Source organism: Triticum aestivum, chromosome 5A (genome assembly GCF_018294505.1).
Source record: "Triticum aestivum cultivar Chinese Spring chromosome 5A, IWGSC CS RefSeq v2.1, whole genome shotgun sequence".
NCBI classification, from domain to species: Eukaryota; Viridiplantae; Streptophyta; class Magnoliopsida; order Poales; family Poaceae; genus Triticum; species Triticum aestivum.
The window spans coordinates 386,134,712-386,151,853 of record NC_057806.1 but is presented as its reverse complement, the minus strand read 5'-3'; the positions used below and the strand labels follow the sequence as shown (position 1 = coordinate 386,151,853).

The window sequence follows — 17,142 nt, the reverse complement described above, 5'->3', positions numbered from 1 at the left end:
ATCTGAGGTAGAAGGTATACCCAATAGTTTCTTTAGGGTATCCTATGAAGACGCATTTTTCCGACTTGGGTTCGAGCTTTTCAGGTTGAAGTTTCTTGACATAAGCATCGCATCCCCAAACTTTTAGAAACGACAGCTTAGGTTTCTTCCCAAACCATAATTCATACGGTGTCGTCTCAATGGATTTCGACGGAGCCCTATTTAAAGTGAATGCGGCAGTCTCTAAAGCATAGCCCCAAAAAGATAGCGGTAAATCGATAAGAGACATCATAGATCGCACCATATCTAATAGAGTGCGATTACGATGTTTGGACACACCATTACGCTGAGGTGTTCCAGGCGGCATGAGTTGTGAAACTATTCCACATTTTCTTAAGTGTGTGCCAAACTCATGACTCAAGTATTCTCCTCCACGATCTGATCGCATGAACTTGATTTTCCTGTCACGTTGATTCTCAACCTCACTCTGAAATTCCTTGAACTTTTCAAAGGTCTCAGACTTGTGTTTCATCAACTAGACATACCCATATCTACTCAAGTCATCAATGAGGCTGAGAACATAACGATAGCCACCGCGAGCCTCAACACTCATTGGACCACACACATCAGTATGTATGATTTCCAATAAGTTGGTTGCTCGCTCCATTGTTCCTGAGAACGGAGTCTTGGTCATTTTACCCATGAGGCATGGTTCGCACGTGTCAAATGATTCGTAATCAAGAGACTCTAAAAGTCCATCAGCATGGAGCTTCTTCATGCGTTTGACACCTATGTGACCAAGGCGGCAGTGCCACAAGTATGTGGGACTATCATTATCAATCTTACATCTTTTGGTACTCACACTATGAACATGTGTAGCATTATGCTCGAGATTCATTAAGAATAAACCATTCACCATCAGAGCATGACCATAAAACATATCTCTCATATAAATAGAACAACCATTATTCTCGGATTTAAATGAGTAGCCATCTCGAATTAAACGAGATCATGATACAATGTTCATGCTCAAAGCTGGCACTAAATAACAATTATTAAGGTTTAAAATTAATCCCGAAGGTAAATGTAGAGGTAGTGTGCCGACGGCGATCACATTGACCTTGGAACCATTCCCGACGCGCATCGTCACCTCGTCCTTCGCCAGTCTCCACTTATTCCGCAGCTCCTGTTTTGAGTTACAAATGTGAGCAACCGCACCGGTATCAAATACCCAGGAGCTACTACGAGTAATGGTAAGGTACACATCAATTACATGTATATCACATATACCTTTCGTGATGTCGGCCTTCTTGTCCGCTAAGTATTTGGGGCAGTTCCGCTTCCAGTGACCACTTCCCTTGCAATAAAAGCACTCAGTCTCGGGCTTGGGTCCATTCTTTGGCTTCTTCCCGGCAGCTTGCTTGCCGGGCGCGGCAACTCCCTTGCCGTCCTTCTTGAAGGCTTTCTTACCCTTGCCCTTCTTGAACTTAGTGGTTTTATTCACCATCAACACTTGATGTTCCTTTTTGACTTCTACCTCTGCTGATTTCAGCATTGCAAATACTTCAGGAATGGTCTTTTCCATCCCCTGCATATTGAAGTTCATCACAAAGCTCGTGTAGCTCGGTGGAAGCAACTGAAGGATTATGTCAATGACCGCGTCATCCGGGAGATTAACTCCCAGCTGAGTCAAGGGTTATGCAACCCAGACATAGTGAGTATGTGCTCACTCATAGAACTGTTTTCCTCCATCTTACAGCTGAAGAACTTCTCGGAGACTTGATATCTCTCGACCCGGGCATGAGCTTGGAAAACCATTTTCAGCTCTTCAAACATCTCATATGCTCCGTGTCTCTCAAAACGCTTTTGGAGCCCCGGCTCTAAGCTGTAAAGCATGCCGCACTGAACGAGGGAGTAGTCATCGGTACGTGCCTGCCAAGCGTTCGTAACATCTTGTTCTGCAGGGAGAACAGGTGCGTCACCTAGCGGTGCTTGTAGGACATAATCTTTCTTGGCAGCTATGAGGATGATCCTCAGGTTCCGGACCCAGTCCGTGTAGTTGCTGCCATCGTCTTTCAGCTTGGTTTTCTCTAGGAACGCGTTGAAGTTGAGGACTACGTTGGCCATTTGATCTACAAGACATACTGTAAAAAATTTAGACTAAGTTCATGATAATTAAGTTCATCTAATCAAATTATTCAATGAACTCCCACTTAGATAGACATCCCTCTAGTAATCTAAGTATAACATGATCCGAGTTAACTAGGCCGTGTCCGATCATCACGTGAGACGGACTAGGTAACATCGGTGAACATCTTCATGTTGATCGTATCTTCTATACGGCTCATGCTCGACCTTTCGGTCTTCTGTGTTCCGAGGCCATGTCTGCACATGCTAGGCTCGTCAAGTCAACCTAAGTGTTTGCATGTGTAAATCTGTCTTACACCCGTTGTATGTGAACGTTGGAATCTAACACCCGATCATCACGTGGTGCTTCGAAACAACGAACCGTCGCAACGGTGCACAGTTAGGGGGAACACTTTCTTGAAATTATTATAAGGGATCATCTTATTTACTACCGTCGTTCTAAGTAAACAAGATGCAGAAACATGATAAACATCACATGCAATCAAATAATAATAGTGACATGATATGACCAATATCACATAGCTCCTTTGATCTCCATCTTGGGGCTCCATGATCATCTTGTCACCGGCATGACACCATGATCTCCATCATCATGATCTCCATCATCGTGTCTCCATGAAGTTGCTCGCCAACTATTACTTCTACTACTACGGCTAACCCGTTGTATGTGAACGTTGGAATCTAACACCCGATCATCACGTGGTGCTTCGAAACAACGAACTGTCGCAATGGTGCACAGTTAGGGGGAACACTTTCTTGAAATTATTATAAGGGATCATCTTATTTACTACCGTCGTTCTAAGTAAACAAGATGCAGAAACATGATAAACATCACATGCAATCAAATAATAAAAGTGACATGATATGACCAATATCACATAGCTCCTTTGATCTCCATCTTGGGGCTCCATGATCATCTTGTCACCAGCATGACACCATGATCTCCATCATCATGATCTCCATCATCATGATCTCCATCATCGTGTCTCCATAAAGTTGCTCGCCAACTATTACTTCTACTACTATGGCTAACACGTTTAGCAATAAAGTAAAGTAATTTACATGGCGTTTCTCAATGACACGCAAGTCATACAAAAAATAAAGACAACTCCTATGGCTCCTGCGGTTGTCATACTCATCGACATGCAAGTCGTGATTCCTATTACAATAGCATGAACATCTCATACATCACATATATATCATTCATCATTCATCACAACTTTGGCCATATCATATCACAAAGCACTTGCTGCAAAAACAAGTTAGACGTCCTCTAATTGTTGTTGCAAGTTTTACGTGGCTGAAATAGGGTTCTAGCAAGAACGTTTTCTTACCTACGTGAAAGCCACAACGTGATTTGTCAACTTCTATTTACCCTTCATAAGGACCCTTTTCATCAAATCCGATCCAACTAAAGTGGGAGAGACAGACACCCGCCAGCCACCTTATGCAACTAGTGCATGTCAGTCGGTGGAACCGGTCTCACGTAAGCGTACGTGTAAGGTTGGTCCGGGCCGCTTCATCCCACAATACCGTTGAAGCAAAATAAGACTAGTAGCGGCAAGAAAGTTGACAACATCTACGCCCACAACAAATTGTGTTCTACTCGTGCAAAAGGAACTACGCATAGACCTAGCTCATGATGCCACTGTTGGGGAACGTTGCAGAAAACAAAAATTTTCCTACGGTTTCACCAAGATCCATCTAGGAGTTCATCTAGCAACGAGTGATCGGATTGCATCTACATACCTTTGTAGATCACGCGCGGAAGCGTTCAAAGAACGGGGATGAGGAAGCGGTACTTGACGTGATCCAAATCACCGGAGATCCTAGCGCCGAACGGATGGCACCTCCGCGTTCAACACACGTACGGTCAACGTGACATCTCCTCCTTCTTGATACAGCAAGGGGGAAGGAGAGGTTGAGGAAGATGGCTCCAGCAACAGCACGACGGCGTGGTGGTGGTGGAGCTGCAGTACTCCGTCAGGGCTTCGCCAAGCTCTATGGAGGAGGAGGAGGTGTTGGAGAGGGAGAGGGAGGCACCAAAGGCGTGGGGTGACAGGCCCTCCTTCCCCCCCACTATATATAGGGAGCCTAGGGGGGCGGCGGCCCTAGGAGATGCAATCTCCTAGGGGGGCGGCGGCCAAGGGGTGGGGGGCTTGCCCCCCAAGCAAGGGGGCGCCCCCTTTAGGGTTTCCCCTACCCTAGGCGCATGGGCCCTAGGGGAAAGTGGCGCCCCAGCCCACTTTGGGCTGGATCCCTTCCCACTTTAGCCCATGGGGCCCTCCGGGATAGGTGGCCCCACCCGGTGGACCCCCGGTACCCTTTCGGTGGTCCCGGTACAATACCGGTGACCCCGAAACTTGTCCCGATGGCCGAAATAGCACTTCCTATATATAATTCTTTACCTCCGGACCATTCCGAAACTCCTAGTGACATCCTGGATCTCATCCGGGACTCCGAACAACTTTCGGGTTACTGCATATACATATCCCTACAACCCTAGCGTCACTGAACCTTAAGTGTGCAGACCCTACGGGTTCGGGAGACATGTAGACATGACCGAGATTGCTCTCCGGTCAATAACCAACAGCGGGATCTGGATACCCATGTTAGCTACCACATGCTCCTCGATGATCTCATCGGATGAACCACGATGTCGAGGATTCAAGCAACCCCGTATACAATTCCCTTCGCCAATCGGTATGTTACTTGCCCGAGATTCGATCGTCGGTATCCCAATACCTTGTTCAATCTCGTTACCGGCAAGTCACTTTACTCATACCGTAATGCATGATCCCGTGACCAGACACTTGGTCACTTTGAGCTCATTATGATGATGCATTACCGAGTGGGCCCAGTGATACCTCTCCGTCATACGGAGTGACAAATCCCAGTCTTGATCTGTGTCAACCCAACAGACACTTTCGGAGATACCCGCAGTATACCTTTATAGTCACCCAGTTACGTTGTGACGTTTGGTACACCCAAAGCACTCCTACGGTATCCGGGAGTTACACGATCTCATGGTCTAAGGAAAAGATACTTGACATTGGAAAACTCTAGCAAACGAACTATACGATCTTGTGCTATGTTTAGGATTGGGTCTTGTCCATCACATCATTCTCCTAATGATGTGATCTCGTTATCAATGACATCCAATGTCCATAGTCAGGAAACCATGACTATCTGTTGATCAACAAGCTAGTCAACTAGAGGCTTACTAGGGACATGTTGGTGTCTAAGTATTCACACATGTATTACAATTTCCGGATAACACAATTATAGCATGAATAAAAGACAATTATCATGAACAAGGAAATATAATAATAATCCTTTTTATTATTGCCTCCAGGGCATATTTCCAATACAAAATTTACTGACGGTTATAAGTGTGGCACTATTCCTGGAAGGCGTAACATGGGCACGTACGCCTTCTCGGCCGCGTACGTGGCATTTGCACCATATGGTGCACCGCAATAGGCAATGTCAGCACATGTCTTGTTCCAACAATCGTGCACGCTCGTTATTACCATCGCGCACGCTTCTTTTGATTAGAATGTGTGTGCCCGTCTAGCGCACACACATTGATCTATCTAACTGTTTCAGTTTATTGTGGCTAATCGTAAATAGTTCATCCATGTGAAGTGTATGCCATCAATCGTGGACACTTTGATCTGGCTGACTCATTTCTGTTATGTTGCCTAATCGCAAATAGTTAATCCTTCTGAAGCGTATGCCCTCAATCACACGCACCGTGATCTGGCTGACCATTTCTTTAATGTTGCCTAATCACAAACAGTTCATTCGAGTGAACTGTATGTTGTATATCACACACGCCTTCATCAGGCTGCCCGTTTCTTTTATTCTGCCTCATCGCAAATAGTTCATTGGACTGAACCATGTGCCCTGCATCACACACACAACTAAAATCTGAACCGTATTTGATGGCTTCGCCATCGTAAATGTTTTGCACCTTTTTTGACGGTTCTTTTACACCAATGTTTGTGATTATTGCATCACACACAGTTTCTTCGAAGGGTCTCTGATCGTGGTGTCGCGTTAGCAGCATCATGCAGTAGTGACTACTCATAAATGATAAACATGCTCATGATCATAGGGGTATTAAATAGCATATTCGATCTGAACATATAATCTTCCACCAAATAAACCATATAGTAATCAACTAAAGGATGTAATCAACACTACTAGTCACCCACAAGTACCAATCTATAGTTCCGGTAACAAGATTGAACACAAGAGATGAACTAGGGTTTGAGAGGAGATGGTGTTGTTGAAGATGTTAATGGAGATTGCCCTCCGCAAGATGGGAGAGCTGTTGGTGATAATGATGACGATGATTTTCCCCTCCGAGAGGGAAGTTCCTCCAACGGAATCGCTCCGCCGGAGGGCAAAAGTGCTCCTACCCAAGTTCCACCTTGAGGCGGAGGGGCTTCGTCCCGAAATTCCCCCTCTTATTTTTTCTAGGTCAAAATGACTTATATACAAAAAGATGGGCACTAGAGGTGGGCCGAGGAGGCCACAACCCCCCAAGGCGCGCCAGGGGGCCCTGGCGCGCCCAGGTGGGTTGTGCCCACCTGGTGGCCCCCCTCTGGTAGTTATTTGCTCCAACAATTCTTATATATTCCAAAAAAAATCCCCGTAAAGTTTCAGCTTGTTTGGAGTTGTGCAGAATAGGTAGTCTGACGTAGCTTTTTCAGGTCCAGAATTCTCCCCCTTGGTGTGTACCTTGCAAATTATGAGAGAAAAGGCATTAGAATTACTCCAAAAAGCATTATTATGGATAAAAACATCATAAATAACAGTAAGAAAACATGATGCAAAATAGATGTATCAGTGGCCCATAATGCCCTCCACCTCTTGGCCTTTTTAGGTTTGTTGATATTTAAATTAAATATAAAATGTCTAAATACTTATAGACCATTATATATATATATTATTTTTAACATCTCTCGAAACATTTTCCACCTATATATAATATCATAATACCCACTATTACCCGATATTCACCAAAACCCTTTCGGTGACCCCGAAACGCTTTTCGATCCTCTGGGAACTATTCTGAATATTCATGAAACAATTCCACAAATATATTCTCATGACTCCCGTCCTACTAACACCTATAAGATCGTGATTGCCTTAAGCTTGTGACCCTGTAGGTTCGATAACTCACAGACATGGACGAAATCGTTCGTTCAATGACCGACAGCGGGACCGTGGACGTCCATATTGGTCCCTGTGAGTACACGAATGATATTGGAGTGAACCTTTGGTTATCATGTGATGTTCCCTTTGCTTCGCGATACTTCACAAAACCCGGGATGCATCGGTATCCTCCTGAGTCATCACTATGCTCACTATACCAAAATCCTTGTTACCAGTTTTGTTCTTCTTTCTCGTTATTTTATTCAGGCATCCCCGTGAAGAAGTCACCTATGTCTGGCCATACGATGATTGATGTTGTCACACCGAGAGGGCCCTAAGAATGTCTCTCCATCATTGGAGGAGCAAATCCCACTCTCGAGCTATCCGGCCACTTGTCAAACTTTCCGATGAACCTATAAGTTATCATTATGATCATTGTGTTACATGTTATGTTTGAGCAACCCCAAAGCCCACCGTAAGTAAGAAGTGACCACGATACTCTCATGGTGTAAGGAGCAAGATCACAAGTTAACACTCCGTGTTATTAAAATTGATTATAGACGATATTAATCCAATTCACAACAAACTAGTTTGGGTCGATTCAATATGATCGTTCTTCCAACATCACAATCTCAATGTTACTTTAGGACTATCATTACACTTAACGATATCCTAAGATCCAGAAAACATGATCACCAACAACACTTGAGGTAGTCCCAGAGGAAAGACTAGGAGCCTTCAATTTAACCGTTTATCATTCCACACGTGCATATGAGTTTTCCACTGAATCGCATATTTCAGGACCATAGCAGTTATAGCATAGAATATAAACTCTTTAGCTATGAATATGGAAATATGAAAATACAAATATTATTGCCTCTATGGCATATTTCCAATGGTCTCCCACTTGCACCGGAGTCAGTAATCTAGTTGGATGTTTATATAACTCCAATGGCTATCTGGTGTAGTACATGCTTTGCTAATGGTAGATCCTTCGTCACTGGATCTAATATTCTCCCAATCCTAATGTTATTTGTGTCGGTAATATCTGGTACTTTTGTGTAATTCTTTTTTTTACATTAATGGTAGCACTATATCCCTATATAGTCCATTCTACTATAACGCTATATCTCCATATAGTTCAATTGATATATCTTCATATAGTCAATATTCATTTGGAATTACATCGTTATTTATCAATAAACCTTTTATTGATCCAGATTACATCCTATTGAATAACTTCTCAAGTCTCAATCTATATCATTTATAGATCCACAATTTATGTTCGTTTCTGAAGATTATTATAGCCCGATACATGTCAGTCATGAAGTTGTCTTTGTGTAACCTTTATAAGAAATATTTTGTGTAACTATTTACAACAATCTCTTCATCTCATCCAAGGATAAGAATCAAAACTTTTGTCCAATTGAGGTACTTAATCTTTAAGCAATTACCCTAGTGAATGTTTCCCGGATCATTATGGCACTTGCTACTAACGATTAGTTCATGCGAAAACGTATGGCTTTGTACATTTGATAGCACATATGATGAATTCAATTTGAATCAAATTGAACTATGTTCATCCACATATGTTGATCAACTATTGATTTATGCATAGTGTTACACTATGTGACATTTTGAGAAAATATATTCTCCTTTTAAACTTCTTTAAAACTTTGTTATAGTACATGTTTTTTGTATAATCAGAAGTTCCAATCTATCTATATAGATTGTCATCCAATTATTCTAAGTCCCTTTTAGAAACATGAGTTTAATCTTTGTGCTAATATACTTTATATTATTTTTGATCAGGTGATATGTCATACATATGTAAGATCAGAAATTTAGAGCTTCCACCTAAACTTCTTGTATCCATAAGTTGTTGATAAAATTTTAAATTCTCCAATTTCTTTACCAAATTCCAGCTACTTGATATATTATTTCAAATCATACTCATTATTTGAAATATATATATATATATATATATATATATATCATTCTGGTATTCATGACAAAACATTTTCATTGTATCTTATGTACATCCTTTTGAAATCACTTTTCAAACTAGTTTTGTTACTCATCTGTCAGACATCAATAACACTCACCATTGTAATCCAGTAATACTTTTAGTATTCTACTGACAAGAAGATTTGACAAGATCAATTCTTCAATTCCTACAAAACTCTTTTGTAATACTTTTCTTTCAGGATCCTTATCCATGAATAATCGGAGATCCATTTATACACCTTCTAAAGGTTTCTCCAAGTTCAAAACTTTCTCCTTGCATATGGACTTCACTTTGGATTTAGATGGCTTGGGTAATGCCTATCTTAGCTTGGTGCCATCACTGCTTCCTCATAGTGCGTTGGTTTCATCTTCTTTTAAGATAAAATATTTAGTAGATTCAATAATCTTCCTGACCTTTGCATTCTATTACAGTCTTAACTGAATCTCCACATCTAATGTAGCAATTTCTTTGCTTAGCTTTATAATACAAAATATTCCAGAACATTTCTGGTTTAGTCTTGTTATAAATTTAAGCCAATGATTAATTATTTCAATGAGATGTATCATCCTCCCACTTCCTCTTTAAAAGATTGTGGATGTCGCCCAAAGGGGGGTGAATAGGCGCTTTAAAATAATTACGGTTTAGGCTTGAACACATGCGGAATAAACCTAGCGGTTAATTTGTCAAGCACGAAACCTACAACAACTAGGCTCACTTGTGTGCACCACCAACTTATGCTAAGCGAGATAAACAACTAAGTGATAGCAAGGTATATAACATGAAACGCTATGGCTATCACAAAGTAAAGTGCATAAGTAAAGGGCTCAGGTAAGATATAACCGAGGCACGCGGAGACGAGGATGTATCCCAAAGTTCACACCCTTGTTGATGCTAATCTTCGTTTGGAGCGGTGTGGAGGCACAATGCTCCCCAAGAAGCCACTAGGGCCACCATAATCTCCTCATGCCCTCGCACAATGCAAGATGTCATGATTCCACAAAGGGACCTCTGAGGACGGTCACCGAACCCGTACAAATGGAGACCCTTGGGGTGGTCACCGAACCCGTACACTTTGGCAACCCATGAGGGCGGTCACCGGAACCTGTACAAATTGCTCGGGGCGATCTCCACAACCTAATTGGAGACCACGACGCTTGCCTGGAGCTTTACACCATAATGATTGAGCTCTGAAGCACCACCAACCATCTAGGACGCCCAAGCACCCAATAGGAAGCTCTAGGGTACCAATCACCCAAGAGTAATAAGCTCTCAACTTCACTTCCATCTATCTATGTGGAGAACTCAAACCTATGCACCAAATGCAATGGCAAGGGCACACGGAGTGCTCAAGTACCTCACTCTCAAATCCCACCAAAGCAATGAAAGCTATGAAGGAAAATGAGAGGAAGAACAAGAAGGAGAACACCAAGAACTCCAAGAACTAGTTCCAAAGGGTTCCCCTCACATAGAGGAGAAAGTGATTGGTCGAAATGTGGATCTAGATCTCCTGTCTCCCCCCCCCCCCCCCCTCCAAAAAAAACTAGCAAGAATCCATGAAGGGATTGAGAGATAGCAAGCTCGAAGAAGGTGAACAATGAGGGAAGAACACGAGGTAGAAGGATACATTGCAATGGAGAAGAAGACTCCCTTTTATAGGCCTCCCCAAATCCAACCGTTATGCACTCTTCCCGTGCTCAAGCGGTAGTACTAGGGGCAGTGCACAAAAGTTCATAGAACTGAGGTCGTTAGTGCCGCCGGGAGCGGTACTACCGTGCTACATCCGCTCTACTGCCGCTTAGGCAAAGAAGGCAACCGAAACAAGCATAGAAGAAAAAACCTAAGCGGTACTAGGAGCGGTAGTAGACAGCGGAAGTATCGCAAAATCAGAGCTGCCATGTCCTCGACGCTGTGGTCGACTGTTTGATGTTGTTTTGTTGGTCGGTGCTCCCTCTCGGCGGTTGTGTCGTTGATTGTGTTGTGATATTGTTTGTGGTCAGGTCGTCTGTGCCCCGTGTGCCTCATTTTTAAATAAAAAAAGATGGCAAAAAAAGGTCAGGCGGAGAAATATGCATTGGTTACAATTTGTTTTTGCCACTACACTTTTTACCTTCTTGAGAACTACCAGTAGCTGAATTTAGAAGAAAAACAATTAAAAGAATATGAAGAAAAGGAACTAATCTCATCTCCTAAAGCTTACACATACACCCACACTAACCCATGAAGAACTTGTTTGTTGTTATTCTTCCTCTGCCGCTGACCAAAAATCAGAGCTCGGCGGGCGATATCTCTAATGTCTACGGTCCCCCTTTTTTTTCCTGCTTTTCTTTTAGTTTTCTCCTTTTCTTTTACCATCATCAATCGTCTGATGCAAAGAAGCAAGAAACGTCGAACTCAAACCCGTCCATCGAGAAGGCGTTCTCCTCCATCTCCATGGCGAGCGCCGGCATCGTCCCCGCGGCCACGAGCGCGGACACCACCTCGTCGTACTCAGACTGCGCCCTCCACTCCGCCTGGAACGGGTTCATGGAGAAGCGGTTCGAGTCCGAGGTTACCGGCGAGGGTTCAAGGGACGTCGACAGCGACGCGCCCTGTCCAAAGCAGTTCTCCGGCGTCGACGGCATGGAGAACGGGTAGTGCTCTTGCGGCGTCGTCAGCGCGCTCACCGCCTGCGAGGAGAAGCAGAAGGACGTGGTGGTGCCGCAGCCCTGATGACCCGTCGTCGCCGTGAGCCCCTCGGTGTTCACTGTCAGGCTCGTGCTCAGGTTCTGCAGATGCCTACGAGCGTCCGGGTTCTCCTCCGCCGGCTGCACCATGGCCGCCGCGGCGGCCACCGTCTTGTGAACGCAGGTGTGCTCGCCGTGGTAGATCACGTCGAAGAGCGCCGGGTCCTCGTCGGCGCGCTGCACCTGCTTGGTCGCCGCGCACCCCTGGGATTTGCGGTGCGTGCAGCGGTAGTACCCCCTGCATCGTTGCAAAGCTCAGGTCAGGGACAGCAAACAAAATCAGAACAATTCCTCTGGAACGGCTCAGTGGGATGCAACAGGTGTACTACTATCTGACTAGTGGATGCCGAACAATTGGCAACAGTGGAAAGGCTGCAACATTCACCAACTGAAAAGAACACCTCGAAGAAGAACCAGTGCCCAAATCCAAAAGCAAAAATCCCCGTGACCTCACAGAAAGCGAAAGCGGATGATTGTGGTGCCACTTGCCACTCGTGTAATTTAAACATGTGCGGATGTACCAACAGAAAATTACTAGAGTACCAACCTTGGGTGCTTGGCTCCAAGAATGTCCTTCTGGCCGTACTTCCTCCAGCTGTGGCCGTCGTCGACTGGGGTCTCCGCTCCTGCTCCCTCCGAGCTCACCCTGACCTGATGTTTCCGTTTCTCCATTGTCTTCCTGCAAATCCAAGAACAAAGCAAGCCTTAGAAATCTATACCAAAAGATCCATTAATTAATCGTGCCAAGCTCGAATAGTTTCATAAATAAAGTATGCACCTCTTCTTGTTGTTGGCATGGAAAGGCACGCCGGAGACGTCGCTCAGGGGGCTGGGCGTCGCGGAGAACGGCGGCGAGTCGAGGCCGGCGGCGGAGCGCTTCCGGCAGTCGAAGTGGCCGGACCTGATCATGCCGATGGACCTCTCGGTCACGGCGAAGATCTGGGCGGCCAGGCGCTTGCAGTGGTCGGGGCAGCCTCCCAGGTTGACGTCCAGCTGCCTCACCAGCTCCTTGATGTAGCCCAGCTCGGTCACCACAAGGCGGCTTCCTCCATTTTCATCCACGCTCTCCATCGCTCTGCGCTGCTAAATTTTTTGCCGCTGCAGAGCTCCCTGTCACAGAAACAAATTGCGCAGCGAGTGTGTGTGTGTCTGTGTAGAGGAAAGATCGAGATGTGATCGGAGAGTTGAGAAATGATGGTGAGTGAAGCGAAAGGAGGCGGTCTTATATAATGGGCAGCAAACCGCGTCTGGGTTAAGGTGAACAAACTGGAACAGTATTTTTGACCGGTGGGCTTAGTAGAGACTGTAATTTGATTGGCCCATCCCATGCCGGGTCGGGTTGCAAAGTTTCAGCTAACGGATCTCTACTGTTTTAAAACGATCTTACATGCAGGACCTTCAGCTTAAGACAGACTCATAAGTGATACGTATAAACAACTGGAGTATAAAATGCTTAGCAACACAACAAGCTTGAGTGGGCCTTTTTTTCGGACAAGACCACCAGGACGAAATGCAATGTAATTGGGATATGGTGTGCCGGCCTTATGAGCGTGAAGCGTGAAGGCCTCCATGTGCTTAACACTGCAAAGTTCGTGCACGCTTTGAGACTTACTCCCTCCGTTCCGAATTACTTGTCGCATGTATGGATATATCTAGATGTATTTTAGTTCTAGATACATCCATTTCTGCGACGAGTAATTTGGAACGGAGGGAGTAGATGGCATGATTTGAATGTGTAGAGAAATGATAGGATGCAACTCACTACATTCACGGGCATCCAGTGCCAATATATAGATGTACAGAGATATCATCACGTCCAAGATTAAACCCTAACCGAGACGGATAAAGATTAGAGTACATGTATATGTATGTGTACATAGGGTGCTCAACACCCCCCTCCCCCCTCCCCCCGGCGCAATCGAAGCATTGGCGTTGACGCACAGACTAGACCAAAACTCCTCGAAAAACCGACGTCGGCAACCCCTTCGTCATGGTATCCGCAAACTGCTGATAGGTAGGCACGTGAAAAACTCGAACGTGACCAAGAGCCACCTGCTCACGAACAAAGTGGATATCCAGCTCAATATGTTTTGTGCGACGATGATGAAAGGGGTTGGCGAAGAGGTAGACGGCGGAGACGTTGTCGCAATATACCCAGTGGCGGAGCCAAGAATTTGCTCCTTGGTATTCCTTGCAATAGAAATATAAGATAGAATTTTTTTGTGTGTGCAATAAGCTAGCAACATCAATGAGTTAATGACCTATATCAATATTAGTAGCAAAATATCCTTGTGGCAATATCAGTCTCAAAAAGTTAAGAAAGATTACAAAACAACAAAGGAAATTACAATATAACTCATTTTGTTCCTTAGTTGATTCTTAACATATTTCATTAGGAAAAATTATACCCTTTTAATGTTAGCAGTAGCCCGCGGCGTTTCTCCTTTGGGTAAAAAAAATCAAGAATTGGCCTCGCAAGCTTCTACTGTTTTTACGAAGAGTGATCGGCGCATTAGATACCTTCTCCGGAAGAGGTGTCGCAGATACGTAGGTGACGCCGCGAAGTAGTCTTGCATGAGCATCATGTTCGCGAGATGGCGGTTGCGAGGGATGCAAAAACGGCCGACAGTCGATCCTTGCCGTCTCCTTCTGTTCCTATCCTCGAGCTCCTTCACGGCGAGGACCACCACCACCATATGTTGTCAATTGTTCTCGATCAACGTCTCTATGTTCGATTCGTCGGACGAGGACGAATCCTCAAGAAAAAATTCCTCGCAAGGGCTCAAATCCATCTACAAATCGCAATGGAGCTCGCATGAACAGAAATCGTTTGCTAAATCAAACTTGAAGGGGTAGAAAAGGACTCACCGGTGGATCCAGGGCGGGCAGCGACTCGGTGGCGGTCGATCCGAGGCGGCGGCGACCCGAGGGCGGCTGGGCACGGCAGATACGGGGCGCCAGCGAAGCGGTGCACGGACGGCGACAGTGGCGAGTGGCTGCTGAATGGGGGAGGGAACACGCGCGTGCTGAAATTTCCGTCCCGCCAACTGCTTTACCACTATACATGACACCGATGGGGCGGGAGGGAACCTGTGTTTTCGCGGGTCGTGGTGGGGGGCGTGTGTGGCAATTTACCGCGTCCCTCAAAAAAAATTTAAGGTTCAAGGGTGTTTAAGGTGTCTGTCCAGGACGCTTTTTTCGGACAAAACTGTAAAAATTGGCGGTTATTTTACAGTTCGACGCGATATAAGGGGTCTGCTAGAGATGCTCTTAGTAGGTTGCTGACATGACGAGTACATAGAAGCATTTAGGGGAGCAGGCCAGGAAGGTACACATGGAGTGGATTGCATACAGGTTTCAACTTGTGGGCTATGGCTGGACCGATGTGTATATTGTATATACAATACATACATATATAATATTTTTCCTGCCAAAATCATTGGTATTCCATGAAATACCAAAGAAGACCCCTGGCTCCGCCAATGAATATACCATGGTGGCCTTGTCAATAGGACAAGAGAGCTCAGAGAGAAGTTGCCGAAGCCAGGAGCATTCAGCAAAGACGTTAGTGTTGGGTTTCGTAGTAATTTCAAAAAAATTCCTACGCACACGCAAGAACATGTGATGCATAGCAACGAGATGGGAGAGTGTTGTCTAGAGCGTATCCCCAAAACGATAGCGGTAAATCAGTAAGAGACATCATAGATCGCACCATATCTAGTAAAGTACGATTACGACGTTCGGACACACCATTACGCTGAGGTGTTCCGGGTGGCGTGAGTTGCGAAACTATTTCACAATTTTTCAAATATACACCAAACTCGTAACTCAAATATTCTCCTCCACGATCAGATCGTAGAAACTTTATTTTCTTGTTACGATGATTTTCAACTTCACTCTGAAATTCTTTGAACTTTTCAAATGTTTCAGACTTATGTTTCATTAAATAGATATACCCATATCTGCTTAAATCATCTGTAAAGGTGAGAAAATAACGATATCCGCCACGAGCCTCAATATTCATCGGACCACATACATCTGTATGTAAGATCTCCAACAAATCTGTTGCTCTCTTCATAGTACCGGAGAACGGTGTTTTGGTCATCTTGCCCATGAGGCACGGTTCGCAAGTACCAAGTGATTCATAATCAAGTGGTTCCAAAAGTCCATCAGTATGGAGTTTCTTCATGCGCTTTACACCGATATGACCTAAATGGCAGTGCCACAAATAAGTTGCACTCTCATTATCAACTCTGCATCTTTTGGCTTCAACATTATGAATATGTGTGTTACTACTATCGAGATTCAACAAGAATAGACCACTCTTTAAGGGTGCATGACCATAAAAGATATTACTCATATAAATAGAACAACCATTATTCTCTGATTTAAATGAATAACCGTCTCACATTAAACAAGATCCAGATATAATGTTCATGCTTAACGCTGGCACCAAATAACAATTATTTAGGTCTAATATTAATCCCGAAGGTAGATGTAGAGGTAGCGTGCCGACTGCGATCACATCGACTTTGGAACCGTTTCCCACGCGCATCGTCACCTCGTTCTTAACCAATCTTCGCTTAATCCGTAGTCCCTATTTCGAGTTGCAAATATTAGCAACAGAACCAGTATCAAATACCCAGGTGCTACTGCGAGCATTAGTAAGGTACACGTCAATAACATGTATATCACATATACCTTTGTTCACCTTGCCATCCTTCTTATCCGCCAAATACTTGGGGCAGTTCCGCTTCTAGTGACCAGTCTGCTTGCAATAGAAGCACTCAGTTTCAGGCTTAGGTCAAGGTTTGGGTTTCTTCTCTTGAATAGCAACTTTCTTGCCGTTCTTTTTGAAGTTCCCCTTCTTCTTCCCTTTGCCCTTTTTCTTGAAACTAGTGGTCTTGTTGACCATCAACACTTGATGCTCCTTCTTGATTTCTACCTCCGCAGCTTTCAGCATCGCGAAGAGCTCGGGAATAGTCTTGTTCATCCCTTGCATATTATAGTTCATCACGAAGCTCTTGTAGCTTGGTGGCAGTGATTGAAGAATTCTGTCAATGACGCAATCATCTGGAAGATTAACTCCCAATTGAATCAAGTGATTATTATACCCAG

At 44.4% G+C, this 17,142-nt stretch overlaps 1 protein-coding gene across 1 annotated transcript; it reads right to left on the bottom strand.

Moving 5' to 3' along the window:
- Positions 1-11,356: 11,356 nt before the first annotated feature.
- Positions 11,357-13,229, bottom strand: LOC123103519 (transcription factor WRKY19). Its single transcript, XM_044525131.1, has 3 exons — positions 12,803-13,229; positions 12,572-12,703; positions 11,357-12,262 (listed from the first exon to the last, which is right to left on the bottom strand). The coding sequence occupies exons 1-3, from the start codon at positions 13,093-13,095 to the stop codon at positions 11,656-11,658; spliced, it is 1,032 nt and encodes a 343-aa protein (XP_044381066.1). The 5' UTR covers positions 13,096-13,229; the 3' UTR covers positions 11,357-11,655.
- Positions 13,230-17,142: the final 3,913 nt, after the last annotated feature.

Bases quoted from the DNA above. Each gene is read 5' to 3' on its own strand.
- LOC123103519 (XM_044525131.1), bottom strand. From the start codon at position 13,095: ATGGAGAGCGTGGATGAAAATGGAGGAAGCCGCCTTGTGGTGACCGAG. The intron at 12,704-12,802 runs GTGCATACTTTA...TTGGATTTGCAG, and splicing joins CATGCCAACAACAAGAAGAG to GAAGACAATGGAGAAACGGA. The intron at 12,263-12,571 runs GTTGGTACTCTA...GCAACGATGCAG, and splicing joins CTTGGAGCCAAGCACCCAAG to GGGGTACTACCGCTGCACGC.